Here is a 16275-nt window from a genome sequence, read left to right as displayed (position 1 = left end):
TTACTGATGTGTCAACCAAGGAAGCATGTTATTTTTTACAAGTGAGGGTTTGTTTAATTAGGTAGCATTGCTGTTGGAGATCCTGTGGTTCCGTGATTGTCCCTTTAACATATCTGTAAGGTTTTGTTGCAAAAACTTGATTAAGCAGGTGCCCGCCAGAAAGCAAAACTCTAAGTGACACCGAGGTATAGGCAAACTTTAGAATTGTGGCATCCGGGTGCTATTTCTAAAGTCATTTGTCAGTGGCAATCAAGTCTTGTTTTGCTTTGGTCATAAAAGCAGTATTGTGGCTTACTCAGAGAAGCATTTTTAGTTATTTTTTAAAGGACCTGCCTGCCCATTCTTTTAGTTCCAGAATGCATTTCTTATAAGGCAGTTTTCCCTAAAAGCTAAAATATGAGTAGTGTCCTTTAAGAGCTTCTAGTTGACTCCAAATATCAATGCTATACATAGCTATGCAGAAAAAGTACAGCAATAACAAAATAACTTAAAAATACTAATCTTAGGGGAAGCCATCTTATTTACGTCTTTGTAAAGACGTAGATTTATGGGTCTTCTATCAACAATTCTGTGAAAATTGAAAATTAGAAAACCTTTCTTTATCTTAAAAGTGATAAGTACTTAAAAGCCAATGAAATGTGAGACTAGAATAATCAGAATCTTAAAGAAGCTGGTCTGGGGGCTCCTGGGTGACTCAGTGGGTTAAAGCCTCTGCCTTTGGCTTACGTACGTCATGGTCTCAGGGTCCTGGGATTGAGCCCAGCATCGGGCTCTCTGCTCAGTGGGGAGCCTGCGTCCCCCTCCTCTCTGTCTGCCTCTCTGCCTGCTTGTGATCTCTGTTAAATAAATAAATAAAATCTTAAAAAAATAAAAAAAGAAGAAGCTGGTCTGCCCATCCTTCTGCCCTTGCTTGCCCTTTGTCTAGCCAAGAAACTGAAGTCTGCCATTATTCTCCTTATTCAAAGTATCCCCAATTTTCACTAAATATAAGACTTCTGAGTCTCTCCTGCAGTTAGAAGGTTAACAATTTGGTGGAGGGGTGGGGGGAGTCGAGTTTGATAAGTACAATGAGCTTAGAAAAGGGGATTCTATAAATATGTAGTATTAACCAGACTCTTCTTTTGGAAATGATACCAGAGAATTAAATCTCAATGTTTGACAGTAACGGGTTTTCAGAGTTAACATTGGTGGTGCTAGGAACCTGTCTGCTGATGGGGTTGTAGTAACAAAATGAGACTTCCCCTTCCTTTCAGTAGTTTGTGAGAGTCTCCGTAGCTTCAAACCACAGCTGATGATCCCTGAGACCCGTGACAGGCGTCCAGGTTGTTGAGATGAGGTACTGGGCTTTCCAGGGTCTTGACTATGGAGTTACTCTGCAGTGCTGAGGTGGGAGTAGCTGGGATAGAAACAGCGGAGGCTTGCAGAAAAGGAATATGGGTGCATGAACTAAGAGTAATAACAACGATAACGATGTTGGGTAACTTTTTGTCCGAGGCCTTATTATTGTCAAACAGACAGACTCCTTCATTTACATGCATTCCCACCATGACCTCACTCTGAAACGGATGTTCAGAGAGGATAATTCCTAGGATTTGAACCTGTTTTGTCCAGAGTCTGGCAATGGGACTTTGGAGCAAGTTTCTCGGTTGTCCTGAAAAGTGGGTAATAAGAATGGTTAATATTCACTGAGTATGTACCAAAGGCATGGCACCATTCTAAGTGCCTCACCTTTAGCCACTCATTAATCCTGACAGCAATCCCATATAATAGGTGCTTTTATTAGCCTTCTTTCACAGTTAAGGAGAATGAGACACAGAGAGGTTAAGTGAATTGTCTAAATCAAGTAATTGGCTCTTTTAATAGAGTTAGTATGTGCTAAACCGGGATTTGAATCCAGGCAGTTAACTCAAGAGAACACACTCTTTTTTTTTTTTTTTTAAGATTTATTTATTTATTTGACAGACAGAGATCACAAGTAGGCAGAGAGGCAGACAGAGAGAGAGGAGGAAGCCGGCTCCCTGAGGAGCAGAGAGCCCGATGTGGGGCTCAATCCCAGGACCCTGGGATCATGACCTGAGCCGAAAGCAGAGGCTTTAACCCACTGAGCCACGCAGGTACCCCAAGAGAACTTACTCTTAAAGACTATTTTATTACCTCTTGGAGGTACTCCCTCTCAGACTATGAGTCTTTCTTGGGATGTGCATGGGGTACTGTGATGAAAAATTGGAATTCATATGGTAAGGGGCTCTGAGGAGGTTTTCAGGTGAATAGCAGAACTGGAGAAAGAAACTCTGGGAAGGTTGAGAGCGGAAGTGATAAGGAATGGGTGTGATCATGTGAGGGCAGAGGGGGTGACAACAACCCGGGAGTGTGAGCCACAGGGGCAGTGCCCCGAGCTGGGAAGGCAGATGCCTGCTGCCTGCGACCAACCTGAGTAACTGGGCTCCCTCTCTGGAACTTCTTTCTCATATCAAAAGCCTGAGGGAGTTGGACTAGTCATTGCTAAGGTTCCTCAAGGTCAAGGGTGCCTAAGAAGCCAGTTTACCCAAATTTTATCAACAGCGTTTCTAACACCCACAAAAGTGATAGCCTGAGAGGTAAAAGATTCCAAAGTGCCTTCTGAATCTTAAAAAAAAATGACATTAGGAAAGAAAGAAAGAAAAAGGAAGAAAGAAAGAAAGAAAAAGAAAGAAAAGAAAAGGAAAAAGAAAAAGATTTATTCAGAGAACTGATTTCATAGGAACCCTTTTCTCTTGCGCAGAACATTCATTTGGGTAGACAATAGAGGATTACAATTCTTGCTTGCATGGTCTTGGATTCCTTTCTTTTCCTCTTCCCGCCTTGGTTTTCTTATCTCCACAACAGGAGTAATAATAATGTTTACTTACTTTGTAGCTTTGTTGTGAGGATTAAATAGAGCAGTGTTATGACCTTTATTATTCTCTACAGATATATTATAGAATTTTTCCAACAATACTTCAAAGTCCTGACCTTCAAGCCTATTTTTTGACTAGGAACTATCACTTTCCTAGACTTCTTTAATTCTAGCACCAGCAGTTGGCTTTCTTTCTAGGGTGCCTTTTATAAGTAGATCAAAAGAAGGGTTTGTTTTGTTTTTATTACTTAATCATTTTGATCCCTGGTGCAGAATCTTTGTATGCAAGTCTGCCCAAAGACATGTATACTGCACCAAACTACTAGAAAGATTCTAGACTCCTTCACTAGTAAATGCATATCTTCAAGAACTCTGGAGCCGACACTATTCATACTATGCCTCAGCAAAGTTATAATTCTATGTGCATAAATATACAACATATATTAATATAAACTATGACTATATTTATTTATATTAATATAATAATTATTTCTTTGTTTACTTATTTATTTATATGTTATGGACTCATTTTTATGTGTGCCCACTTAGTTAGGTATTTACAATCAAATATATTAAATCTGAAAAATAGCCAAAATAAGACAAAATTACCATACAAGCATTAGTTGTTGCTATTTTAATTGACAACTGGAACACAAGGGGCCATGAAGAAATCAGGCCTCCTTAGTGGGCAGTAGAATATGGTCATGAAGATGTGGACTCTTGAGTCAAAATTACTGGCTTCAAAGCAAGATGCCATCTGTATCACTTTGAGTAAATCAACGTCTTCACTCCCAGTTTATTCATCTGTGAACTGAAGACAATGATAGTACCAACTTCACAGTATTATTGCAAGGATTATTAGTAACTGAATGGATGGAAAGGCCCTAACAGTATGGGTCATACATACACAGAATATGTTCAGTAAATGTTAAATATTCTTATTAACAATCTGAAGTCTAGCTGATGATTTTGCTTCTATTTTATAAAAACTTTTTGTCTTGAGTAAGAGATTATTTCACTTAAGTTACTTAGAATTCTTGAAAGACCAGGAAACAAATGGAGACAGTTTTGTTACTCTATGAAGTCTTATCCCTCCATGTTAAACCAGTGGTTGTCATTTTATGTTTAAATGATTTTTCTACAAAAAAGCCAACTTTTTTTTTTTTTTTTTTGGACCAGAGTCTTTCCTTTGTTATGGGCTACGTGAATGAACGGAAAGAACCTTTTTATAAGGTACTTTTCTCTGGAGAAGTCTCAGGAAGGATTACTTTGTGGCATATCCCTGATGTTCCTGTATCCAAGTTTGATGGTTCTCCTAGAGGTAAGGCAATTTCCCATCTACTTCTAATCTCATGTCTTCTGAGAAAGAGTTCATAATTAATTCAATGTTTTTCTCATTTGAGAAATAAGACAAATTTTCTCATGTACTGCTATGCATTAGAGTCAACACAAAGGTAGGTATAAACGCTTTTTGTTTTTGCTTTTAGAAAGAGAGTGGGAGGGGCAGAGGGAGACTGATAGAGAGAGAGAGGGAGAATCCCAAACAGGCTCCACACCGAGTGCAGAGCCCAACTAGAGCTTCATCTCAGACCTTGATCTCAGACCTTGATCTCATGACCCTGAGACCATGACTGGAGCCAAAATCAAGAGTCAGGCACTTAACCCACTGAGCAGTTAAGAGTTGGATGCTTAACTGACTGAGGCACCCAAAACATGATGTTCAAAGATCTTGTACAATACTACAACCAATATAATTCAAATTAACATCAACTTCACAGGAATTATGTTCTACTGAAATGAAATGAATGCTTGCAATATCACTGTAGGACAGGCTGATACACCATACTCGTTTTTGAATTTGTCAAGCCCATATCCTATACATTTTCAACCAATTTCTCTATTGGTATTATTATAGCTGCTTGGAATTATAGGCACAGATATAAACATGGCCACTAAAACATTTAACATTTGCTTATTTTAATTTTTCTTAGAATACAAAACGGAGATTATTCGAGTAAACATTATTGTGGAGAACCTTCAAACTCCTGAGACCATCTATCCCAAATTGAGGAAGCCTCTCTTACTCTTTTTCCCTTTTTCCCCAAATCATTAAGTCATGTCTGTGAATGCTTGACTGGGGCACGGCAGAAACAAGGTCCTCAATACTTGAATTTCTAAGTGCAAGTTTCCACTGTTTAACAAATTCACTGGTATAACTTTTAGTGTCTTTGTCCCAAATGCTTTCAACATGGTTCATGTTAGTCCTAGGTTAATAAGAAATGGATCAAAAAATAGATGTAGAACTTGGTACAATGTATGCAGAAGTTTCTTACAAGTTCAATTTTAAGAGTTAAAATAATACCACACCCCCGCTAAGGTCACCTGAGGGTGAGCCTAGGATTTCTCACATAGGTTCCACTGCCAGCAGCAGAATTAAGTAAGCATCTACTTAATCTTCTTTATAATTAGAACCACAGATATCTATGACAGCACTCGGTGCTTGTCTCATGTTTGGGCTCTAGGTTTTCACAGTCACTGTAGCATGTGTGCTGCAAGGCCAGGGGTCTCTTTCATAGAGAGATAAGTTGGCTTTGACTTGCCCTCTTTGCTCCTGAATCCAAGCTTCTCTCCCTATCTGAGCCTACATGAGGCCCAGTTCAAATGGTTGGGTGGCAAGCTATACAAAAATGATAACCCATGTTCTTGGTACTAATAGATAATTTCCTGGGGGTCTAGTATGATTTTGTGATATTCATACTCTTGATATTTAAAGAATACATTTCTTCCATTTTCCTCACATAACTAAGAGACCCCCAGTTTTCCTTCTTAATGTTGCTGAGACACATAGAGAACCTGTGACATTGGATCACCACTTTACATCACTGCAAGACTTTCTCAGTTCTGTTCAGTTGACCTAAGTCTAAAATGAATGCACCTAAAATGAATACACACCTATTCTTCTGAGGCTCCTTGAAGGACAGACGACCAGTGAAATAGCATTTGGAATAAAGGCAGCAGATGACGGGAGACCTCTTCTGTGGATGGCCAAGTCACTGTTAGGATGGAGAAAGAACCTCTAGGTACCCCCAAGGGATGATACCTTGAGAACATTTTCATTATCAGTGTTGAGTTTATAAACCCAAATTTCCCTTTTTTGTGTGTTTTCCTTTTAGAAATACCCATCTCGGCCACCTGGACCCTTCAAGATAATTTTGATAAGCATCATATCATGTCACAAAGTATTATTGACCGTGTCTCTGGGACTGGAACAGTGGGAGTCACTTCATCAGAGTATGTTCCAAGTCTTGATAAACTAATATGTGGCTGTGAAGACGGGACAATTTTCATTACACAGGCTTTGAATGCTGCCAAAGCAGGACTTCTAGAAGGCGGTTCTTTATTAAAAGGTCGTTGAATTTTATTTAACCCTATTTATTTAATTTACTTAAGATTCAACTTTAACAAGCTGTACTAAGAAGATTGCCAAGCTTAAAAAATTTGCTGACATTTGCTAATTAATGTGTACATATTTTAATATTTAAGTAAAAACATCTAGTTTTTTTTAAGTCAAGGTTATACAACAAGAAATAATGTTTCTCTTCTTCCTTGATCTTCCAGCTCCCTTCAACAAAGACAACTGCTAATAAGTTTCTTTATACCCTCCTTGAAATTTTCTATGCATAGACAAATATATACCAACATAGCAATATGCATTCTTTTAATGATACTATACAAATGGAGGCATAGTTTGTACACTTCACTGAAATCTCCTAAAACGTATCTTAATAAAATATTTTGGAACACATTCTCTATGAGTTCCATATTCCACACCCACATTCTCTATGAGTACCATTTAAATAACTAATAATGATCAAATTTTAATTTTTAAAAAATCTCCGTTAATGGGTATTTCATTTTTTCCTAGTCTTTGGCTACTGGAGGCAATGCTGAATTTACCATCTTTGCACATATATACATGTGGGAATATCTATAGTATTAATTCTCAGGAGTAGAATTACTGGATCGACAATGAGTATTTTTAATTTTGAAAATATATCTAACATTGTTTTCTGCATATGTGTGTCCAGTAACAGCCTACAAAAATGCCTTTTTCCCTCACACCTGAGCCAACTTTGTGTGCTATTAAACTTTTTAGTTTTTGCCAATTAGGAGAAAATGGTATCTTCCTGTTCTAATTTTTTATTTTTTTATTAATGAAATGTAAATATGCTCTTATACATTTTTGTGCATTGCATCAGTGAATACCTATTAAATAAATACTGTTGTGCAGTAAGTTGTCTCATGTAAACGAAGGAATGTACAGGAAGCGATTGAGATTTGGGGATGTGTAGATACGTCTAGTATTTTTCAATGCATGGATCCTACTAGACTGCAAGGTCCTTAAGAGTAAAAGCCAAATCTCACTTTTTAAGACACATCTTGTTACTGTTCTCAGCTTACTTTGGCTACTTACTAAATGTTACTCTCTTATATTCAGTGATTACCTAAGAGAGAGGAGTGAATAGCAAAGAACAGAGGACAGGTCATATACTGCTACACAGCTCAATGGCTGCTATTAAAAGTTAGTGAAAAGCTTAAGGCTGTAGTACTTTTTATCTAGGCCAATTTTTTCTTATCTGTAAAACTAGCACCAACGTACATTTGACTGGAGCATTTTAATTAATATTCATCTTGGTTTGCTTAGGGATGTAAAGTGAGGATGTGCCTCTCTGAATAGAAATAACTAATGATTCTTTAAAGGAAGTAATAAAGATTCTTTGGGACTCTTTTTCAATTTGAGTAAAGGTTTGTGGTCTATGGTTTTCTTTTCCTTTTTTTTTTTTTTTTTTTTTTTTTTTTTTAAGTTTTAGCTAATGATAATATAAGAAGCAGTATGGGAACTGGGCATCAGTAGCCCTGTGTTCTAGTACAAGTATGGTATGCAATGCCCACATTCCCACCAAGTTCCACACACCAGTCTTGTGTGAAGTGCTATTATTATTCCAAGTTTTTCATGCACAGTACCTGTGACTTAGAGGGGAAAAGCAATTTGTCATGGTGACCCACCTGGTAAGGGACATACCTAGAAGACCAAAGCTGGATTCATGTAAGAGCAGAACTCTGCTCTCAAACATTATGCTGTGCTTTTTTACACTTGTATTCCGGTTGCTTAACTTTTCTGCACCTCTGGTACTTTTTCTGTAAAACACAGAGATCGAACAAAGTGATCTCTAATATTTTTTAAGGCAGAAAGTGTTCTGTGAAACTTTGCTTTTCTTTTATACTAGCCTTGGTTATGTGTATTGAAAGGGCAGCAGTGAAGTCCTGAGATGAATTTTTGTAGATGCAAAATGTATGAATTGTTTGTTCTTTTAAAGTAGCCTTTGCTGTTTGATGGCACTGGAATTGGTGCTAGCTAATTTTGGTGCTTGTTAACTTGCTAGCTAAACTAACATTGGTGCTAGCTAACTTGCTAACATCCTTAAAGAATGGGCAGACTTCGAACAACCAGTCTTCATCAAAAGCTTGACCTAGCTTATGAGGACGTTCTTGCCTTTTGGGATGGCCCAAGGGTTGTTCATTCGTTTTTGTTTTTGTTTTTAAACCAACTGCCTAGCTTTAATTATTTATATATTTTCTTTGCATTTATATTTTATAAAAGAAAATGTTAGCGCTATTTCTTGAGCAAAACATTTTTTTTATTAGTTGCTGTTTGATTGTTTTCCAGAGTCCCTTCCTTACAAAGTTCTCAAAGGCCATCACCAAAGTGTTACTTCATTACTTTACCCACATGGTCTCTCTTCAAAATTAGACCAAAGCTGGCTTGTGTCTGGGGACCAGGACTCATGTGTCATCTTATGGAACATCTTTACTGAAGAAATTTTGCATAAATTCTTTTTGGAAGCTGGTCCAGTAACAAGTCTTTTGATGTCGCCAGATAATTTCAGAGTAAGTTAAGACAAAGAGTAAAACATACCATAAATTGAAGTTATATAACATTACAGAATGTTTTTTTAAAAATTGGGGAAATTAACCCATATTCCCACAGAAAAAAGTTCTATGTATGCATAATACAACTGGATAATTTTTATGAATTCCTTTCTAATTTTTATATGCATTACTATTATTATAATTTATGCAAGCAAGTTGATTCTCAGTCAAAGATTTTGTGTTTTCAAAAACCAGTTAATTCTTTTACTTTTTCCCCCCTAATTTTATATCTTAATCTTAATGGAATTTTCTTTTTTATTTTTTGAATAATATTTTAATAAAAATAATAAACAGTGTAAGAAGAATTTAAATGTATAGGAATCTATAAATTAGAAAATAACATTTGTCTTGAATAATTTACTTTTACTTGAATAATATACTTTTATAATAGTTTATATTTTCTTTTTCTTAAATTGATGTTTGTTTGCTCTTTCATTTGTTTAACAAATTTCTGAGCATCTACCTTGTGCAAGACAAAAGGAAATACTTTCAGATATAATTTTCACATGTCATATAAACTTAATTTCAGCTTCCACAAAGCTGACATCTTTGTTTAAAATATGAACAATCAACTTCTGATTTTCCTGAGTTTGTCAGTCAGTTGATTGACTTGTCAAAAGTATTTCTCTGTAATAGCAACATAAAAATAAATCAGTTGCAAGGTAAACTCAGAGAAAACTTACACTGTATTTTTGTAATAAGACATAATGAAAGAAATACTTCAGTAACACAAATGATGAAACAAATCAGTGGAACCAAGTGAAGAGACTTTAAAAAAAGGCTTCCATATGGTGATTTGGGATACTTTGATATGTCTTTTATTCCTGATTTTTTAAATCATTTCTCCCCCCCAAAGCTCCAGGACAATAGTTAAATCCTGACCCATTTTCCTTCTGCCTCGGTTATAAATGACTTAACTCCAAACCAAACCAAATAAAAAAGGAGTTTATTGAAAGGGCATAAGAAGCAATATTTTAGACATACAAAACAAACCACTACAGCAAAGGCCCCGTGGAATTTGAACTTAAATTCAGGAACGAAGGTTACTTACTCTTCAAGTCCCTACATCAAGAGTCTGTTTTCTGTGATTTCTCCTTTCTCTTGCTTCTACCTATGACCTCTTTTAGCTTTTCAGTTTTCAAATGCATGGAAAAGAGAATCTGATTGACCGAGTGTTGATCTCTACTATATGTCAACCTCTGGCTGTAGGTTCTGTGTTCACGTGTTACGTGTATGTTCACAAGTTGTATGTATGCATATGTTTCCTTAAGTACATTGGGCTTTCTGTTCCAGAGGCTGTGGGTTGTGCAGGTTCTCTAAGAGGTAATAATGGGGAGGCAACGCCATCTGCCCGATTCTACAAGTGCAGGCTCCCCGTATAGCACACCTCCCATTTTGTGATTTTTTTTTCTTCCCTCAGGATTTCTGTAGTCTTCTTAGAATGAATTAGGAAAAATAACTTGCTCCCCAGCACCCCATAGAAAGAGGTCAGTAATGGGCACAGGGAGATTCTCAAGGGATCCCAACTGATGCTTTAAACACAGCAGCTGAAATTCTGGCTCACTGCCTTTGTGAAAGTAGGAACATCCACATAGGGAAGGGGTTAGAAAAGCAACAAAGAGGTGGAAAAGCCACTACCCAGCCAACCCTCCTCCCTTCAGCCGCCCCAGCCACCCCCTTCACCAGCTGACTAACACAGGGTCCGCTTGGTGAGGCACAGACCTGCCCGGTAAACTCCTCCCAGATTAGCCTCTCAGCACCCAGCGTGGATGGTCTTTGTCCTAAACCGTGTTCAAGGTAACCACATGCTGACTTTTTAAAAAAGTATCTTAATCTTTGTCCTGAGAGCCTATTTTTGGTCCTTGTATCTTTGAAGCTGTGCATTCAGTCAGAACTATCTAATGCTTACCTCTTTTAGATTGTGTCTACACTGGGTTTCCTGTTTGGATTAGAATCTGAATAGTTCTGGGAACAGCACCAAATCACATTCTGAGGCTCTAAGTGGAAAATATCAGCTCATGATACCCTTGGGCCTAAGCTTGTGTCTACAAATAGCTTCTTTTTGTGGCAACAAATTAGTTCTGGGGTTTATTTTATTCTGCATTATTTCCGATGGCTGCCTCACTGCCTGAATTTGCTGAGTGACGGTGAAGTCCTTCATTTATCTTATAAGTAGATTTGGCTTGGAATTCTCCTTTTTCACTTGTTGTCTCTTGACTTTTCCTAATAAGTTGTTGAATTTCAAATCTACGCCGTATTTAAAGCTCGTGTTCACAGTGTTCTGTGAAGAGATCCTGTAGAAAGCAAAAATGTCCTTTTGTAAATGCTGTTTAAACAAAATATTTTTATGTTACTAGGGGGAAAAAATCAGACTTAGTGTTAAGGAAAGCATTTGATTATTTACTTACAAATAATGTCATTTTTTGTGGGTTTTTTTTTTCCCCCAACAGCTAAGAACTGATCAGGTAATTTGCTGTGTGTGCAGTGACCATTCCGTGGCTCTCCTTCACCTTGAGGGAAAGAAGTGTCTCCTTCATGCCCGCAAGCACCTTTTCCCTGTGAGGCTGATAAAATGGCACCCAGTTGAGAATTTTTTAATTGTTGGATGTGCAGATGACTCCGTTTACATCTGGGAAATTGAAACAGGTAAATTGGAATTTTACCCCTTTCATTCTTTCTATACTTATGCATCAAAGCATTTGGCTAGGCAGAGGGTTCCAGAGAACTCTGTTTTAACCTTTGGTTGGGCTGCATTTAATGGCTTCGGTTGAAGGTGTGTGTGGAAAACAAAACACAGTAGCCCAAGTCAGATCTTGACTAACTGATGGTTCGCTGACAGAGCAGTGTGCAGGAATGAGCCGGATATTTCTGGAAGCTATAAATAAAAACATAAGTTATCTACGTTAATTATTAACAAGAGAGAAATTTAGTGTCCTACCAGTCTCAAATTATCATTAAATTCTGCCTTCTTCAGCATACTCACCATCTCAGCAACATTTTGAGCTAATTGATGATCAGTAATAATGGAATATAATTAATTACCAAACTCCAAAAAGTTGAGTCAGGGAAACTGAAAACTGAGTGGCTCAATTGAACTTTTGATGTCATAGTGTAGACAATGTACAGTGTGAACCTTAAGGTTTTCAAAAAAGTTTTACTCTATAACTTAAGATTGAGAGTAACACATTTCAGGCAGATGCTTGGAACTTGTCAAATACAGCAAGGTAATTAATGAATGTGAGTCGGGAGTACACCTAAGAGAATATTTTACTGAACCCATTGCATGATTTTTATTGATTAATTAGTGGTGGTTTTATGTTGGATATTATTAACAGACTGGATTGTTTATAGTATGCTAGTTTAGAGTCATACTTCACCAAAATAATTGCTATTTTCTTACATTTGACTTTGGTGTATTAATGTGCTGGTGGATGGAGGGTACAGTGTAATTCTGCCTTACATTTGTACCTTGCTTTACAGCTTAGATGGCCTCCCATGTTCATTTCCCATTAGATTATCACAACTGCTAGGGTGGTGGAGGAGACTTTATTCCCCATCTTATTGATGAGGAATTTGTAACTGATTTGTAGGTGCACAAGATTACATTGCTAATAAGCAGTGAACCAATCTGAGGGTCCCATCTTTCTTTGCAAAATGTGCACAAAATTAGGAGAGTTTTAGAATTCTTAGTTAATCTATCAACCTGAGTGACACTTGAGTATAATAGATAAAATGAGCTCTAAAGCCTGGGCTTGTTTCCAGGACCTGCTAACAAAGACTGGCCTCAGGCAAGCAACTTGACTTCACAGCATGTCCATCTCTTCATCTATAAAATGGGAATAATGATACCACCTTCCTGTCAGGATTAAATTAACTAATACTGACCATGCTTGTAAACAGTACCTATAGGTGCTATACCTTTAATAATAGTAAACTATTATTAATATGATCAAAGAACACAGCAAAATCTTGACTTCTTCTTGTGGAATCTAAGCCTGTAGAACAGGTAAATGTGTGCTGTTGCATTGTTTTCAATTGTGAAATTGTGAAGGCTTGGTTATCAAGCATATTTTTCCTAGAAAGTAGAATCTAGTGAGAATAAAGAAATAGCTGAGAACTGACAAGTGTTTACAGTTCCATTTTCCCATCAGGACACGTTTCAGCCCATGCATCTTTTTACTTACATAGTTTTTGGTGGGGTGGGCAGTAAAGGAGGGAAGCCAAAACACAGTACTTTTTTTTTTTTTAAGTTTATTTATTTGGGAGAGAGAGCAAGAGTGTACAAATGGTGGGGAGGGGCAGGGGGAGAGGAAGAAGGAGAGTCCTCTGAGCAGGGAGTCTGACACAGGGCCGAATCCCAGGACCCTGGGATTGTGACCTGAGCCGGAGGCAGACACTTAACCGACTGAGCCATCTAAGAGCCCCAACTTCTAGTACTTCTTGAAACTGTATTTATTCCCACATTTTGTTTTAATTTTATCATTTCTTTTTATACTCCCCAATCCATAACCGAATATTATAGAACATTTGAAAAATACAGAGAAAAATAAAGAAAAACCAATAATCCGGTCCCACTTCCTAAAGATAATATTTTAATCTACTTTCTGCCAGACATCTTTCTATGTCAATAAATAGATGCCAAAATTGTGTTTCAGTCATGGTCCTGGCAGAAAATTGAATTTAACCCAGATGGGTCAAATGAGGAGACTTCAATGAAAGGGCTATTTATAAGGGTGTGGATAGGACTTCGGGAACTGAGAAGGAATGGATAGTGAGGCCCCCATCACCCAGATGCTGGTAGAATCAGGGAGCTCCTACCACTTGCCCAGGGCTGAAGCAACAAGAGGAGAAAATAGTGTCAGTGGCCCCGTGTGAGAGTGGAAACCATGGAGGAATGGTCACTCTCTGAAGTCATGGAAGAGTAACAGCTCCTCCCAAAGATGCAGGACTGAGACAAAGAAAGAGCTGGAAGAAATAGTTTTCTCTGTTCTTCTGCAATCACCTTTCTTAGTTTGATCCAAGTAGTAGTCAAAGAGGGAGGACATTCAGTTCTAGGCATTAGCCCGGGGCCCAATAACAGGTGCAGAGGAGCAGGGAAGGGGTGGAGGGAGTGGTCAAATGGCCAATAATTGACATCCCGGCCATTATGAACACATCATACTTAAACTCAGGGATCTTCTGTGGCTGGTTCTACATATTTTTTCCTATAAGAAAGTGTTTTTTTAGAATTTTCATATCAAATGTGTCCACATTTAGTGCTAAATATAAAATATTTATTTCAAATGAGGCTGTGAGGCTGTTTATCTCATGGTCATCTACATTAATACTTTATAAACAACCTTACTTCAACCTAAGATGGAACTTAAAATGGTGAAAATATTACTAATAATTATGGAAATGCCTTCCCATTTGTGATGTGGCTCTTTAGTTTTTCAAAACGTCATCCCATTAACAATTTTACTTGAACCCCCACAACACTATGCCCATGGCTGATACCCTGGCTTCCCTCATCATTTACCATGCTTATCCTGTTTGGATAAATTTATGCTGTTCCTTTTAGTTTGTGTCTGTCAGCCGCTGCTTAGATTTAGTTTGCTTTGTTTTGGGTTGCCATTAACCTCTGCAATTCCATTTTTTTTTTTAAGATTTTTATTTATTTATTTGACAGACAGAGATCACAAGTAGGCAGAGAGGCAGGCAGAGAGAGAGAGGAGGAAGCAGGCTCCCCGCCGAGAAGAGAGCCCGATGTGGGGCTCGATCCCAGGACCCTGAGATCATGACCTGAGCCGAAAGCAGAGGCCTTAACCACTGAGCCACCCAGGTGCCCCTGCAATTCCAATTTTGTTTGAAATTGAATGAACCACTTTCTTTTGCCCTAGTTGGATTTCATCTGGCTAAGATACTTCCCTCTCATTTACTGTGCTAGATTTCGGTTTTATCCTCTTCTTGTAAAAGTGGGAAAGTCTTTTCCATTTGTAGTTTCATACAGTTAGAGGAAAAATACCAACAAAGACCAAAACGATTGGACTGAAAAGAGGCTGTGAGGCTCTAGCATGTCTTGCTCCCTGACGTACCTGACACGTGGACCAATAAATGAATGAATGAATGAAGACTAATTTTCTTGGACCTTAGTAGACTCAGTTTGAATGAGTTGACCTTAATATTGGCCCATGTTGTGGCTCTTAGATCATGGCTGGCCACCTGTAGGTAGAGCCTTACTTTCTCCTCCAAGTCTACCCTAGGATTTTTAGAGTTCACGTGACCTGCCTCATTTCCTCGGGTATGAGTCTGTGGATTTTCTACTCCAAGCAATTTTTCTGGGGTTTTTCCTTTTAGCTTTGCTAGAAGGTTCAAACCTCAATCCATATGTGAACAGACCCACTCCCTGCTCTGTTTCTCCAGTACTCTGCTTCCTCTAAATATCTGAAGGAGGGATAAGTTAACACAAAGGCATCTTTTAGCACCAGAGCAACCCCAGAGCTCATACAGAGAAAACAGGAGGAGTGAGTGGGATCCCGATTTGTGGGAAAGGAGCCTAGAAAGAAAAGGCGAAGGAAGGGAAATGAAGCTAAAAAGCAATTAATTCTCAATTGTGCCAGAAACCCCACTTTGCTTCAAGGTGGGGGATTAGGGTATAAGTCAGTCCCTGCGCCACCTTCTCCGAGTGTGGAAGATAGGAGACTTCATCAGTTTTCCACCACACTTTAAAGCACCCCGTTTTCACTTTATTGATGAGATTTATTTACTCATTTTTTTATTCTTTTGGGTAGAATGTACAGCATATTCTAGAGCCACGTACCCCCTTGCCTATTTTATCTTGAAGTTGTAGGAAGTGTTTCTCATGGTGACAGGTGGCACGGTCAGATGCATGCCAGCATAAAGTCTGGGGTCACTGGTGGGCATGTTCCTCTCCTGGGAGAGGCGGACAATCAAAGCAGAGAAGTATTTATGTAACAGCAAAGGCCTTCGTCTTCGGCTAAAAATGCAGCACTGCCAGGTTGGGAATGATGAGGGCATCTAGTTTCTTTTATTGATTTGCCGGATGTCCCATGATGTCTAGGCCTGATTAGGAAGGGAAAAAATTGGAGATGTCATTTTGATTAATATTTGAGTTCCCGCAATGTGTTTGGCACTGACAACTTTGGGCAGCTTTGTCACCCTCCTTGCTGTTGAGACACAATAGGGATAATGTAATACTGATTTTTTCCCCCCTAAAATACACACCAGAAATAAATCTCAGCTCTGAGCTCATTATTCTTTTAAGAATTGAATTTAAAATAATTCTGAGGACTTTTCTATTCACTCTGCCAGATTTACATAGCAGAAAACTCGTGTAATGAATTTCTCATGTGTTACTGATATAACAGTTGTTAATACTGAAGGTCTTCTGTTAAGCTTAGGACCTGCGT

General features: G+C 38.2%; 1 protein-coding gene across 2 annotated transcripts in view; it reads left to right on the top strand.

Moving 5' to 3' along the window:
• The window catches only part of WDR72 (WD repeat domain 72), a 208855-nt gene that overhangs the window by 40783 nt on the left and 151797 nt on the right, over nucleotides 1-16275 (top strand). For both annotated transcript variants that reach the window (XM_059372862.1, XM_059372863.1), the window contains exons 10-13: nucleotides 4055-4196; nucleotides 6049-6282; nucleotides 8604-8824; nucleotides 11317-11512. In XM_059372862.1, the coding sequence (XP_059228845.1) occupies nucleotides 4055-4196; nucleotides 6049-6282; nucleotides 8604-8824; nucleotides 11317-11512 (793 nt within the window). The remainder of the gene's footprint in view (nucleotides 1-4054; nucleotides 4197-6048; nucleotides 6283-8603; nucleotides 8825-11316; nucleotides 11513-16275) is intronic.

The sequence above is a fragment of the Mustela nigripes genome, chromosome 13 (genome assembly GCF_022355385.1).
Source record: "Mustela nigripes isolate SB6536 chromosome 13, MUSNIG.SB6536, whole genome shotgun sequence".
Taxonomy (NCBI): Eukaryota; Metazoa; Chordata; class Mammalia; order Carnivora; family Mustelidae; genus Mustela; species Mustela nigripes.
The sequence above is the reverse complement of the archived record's forward strand: the minus strand, read 5'-3'. Positions and strand labels throughout refer to the sequence as shown.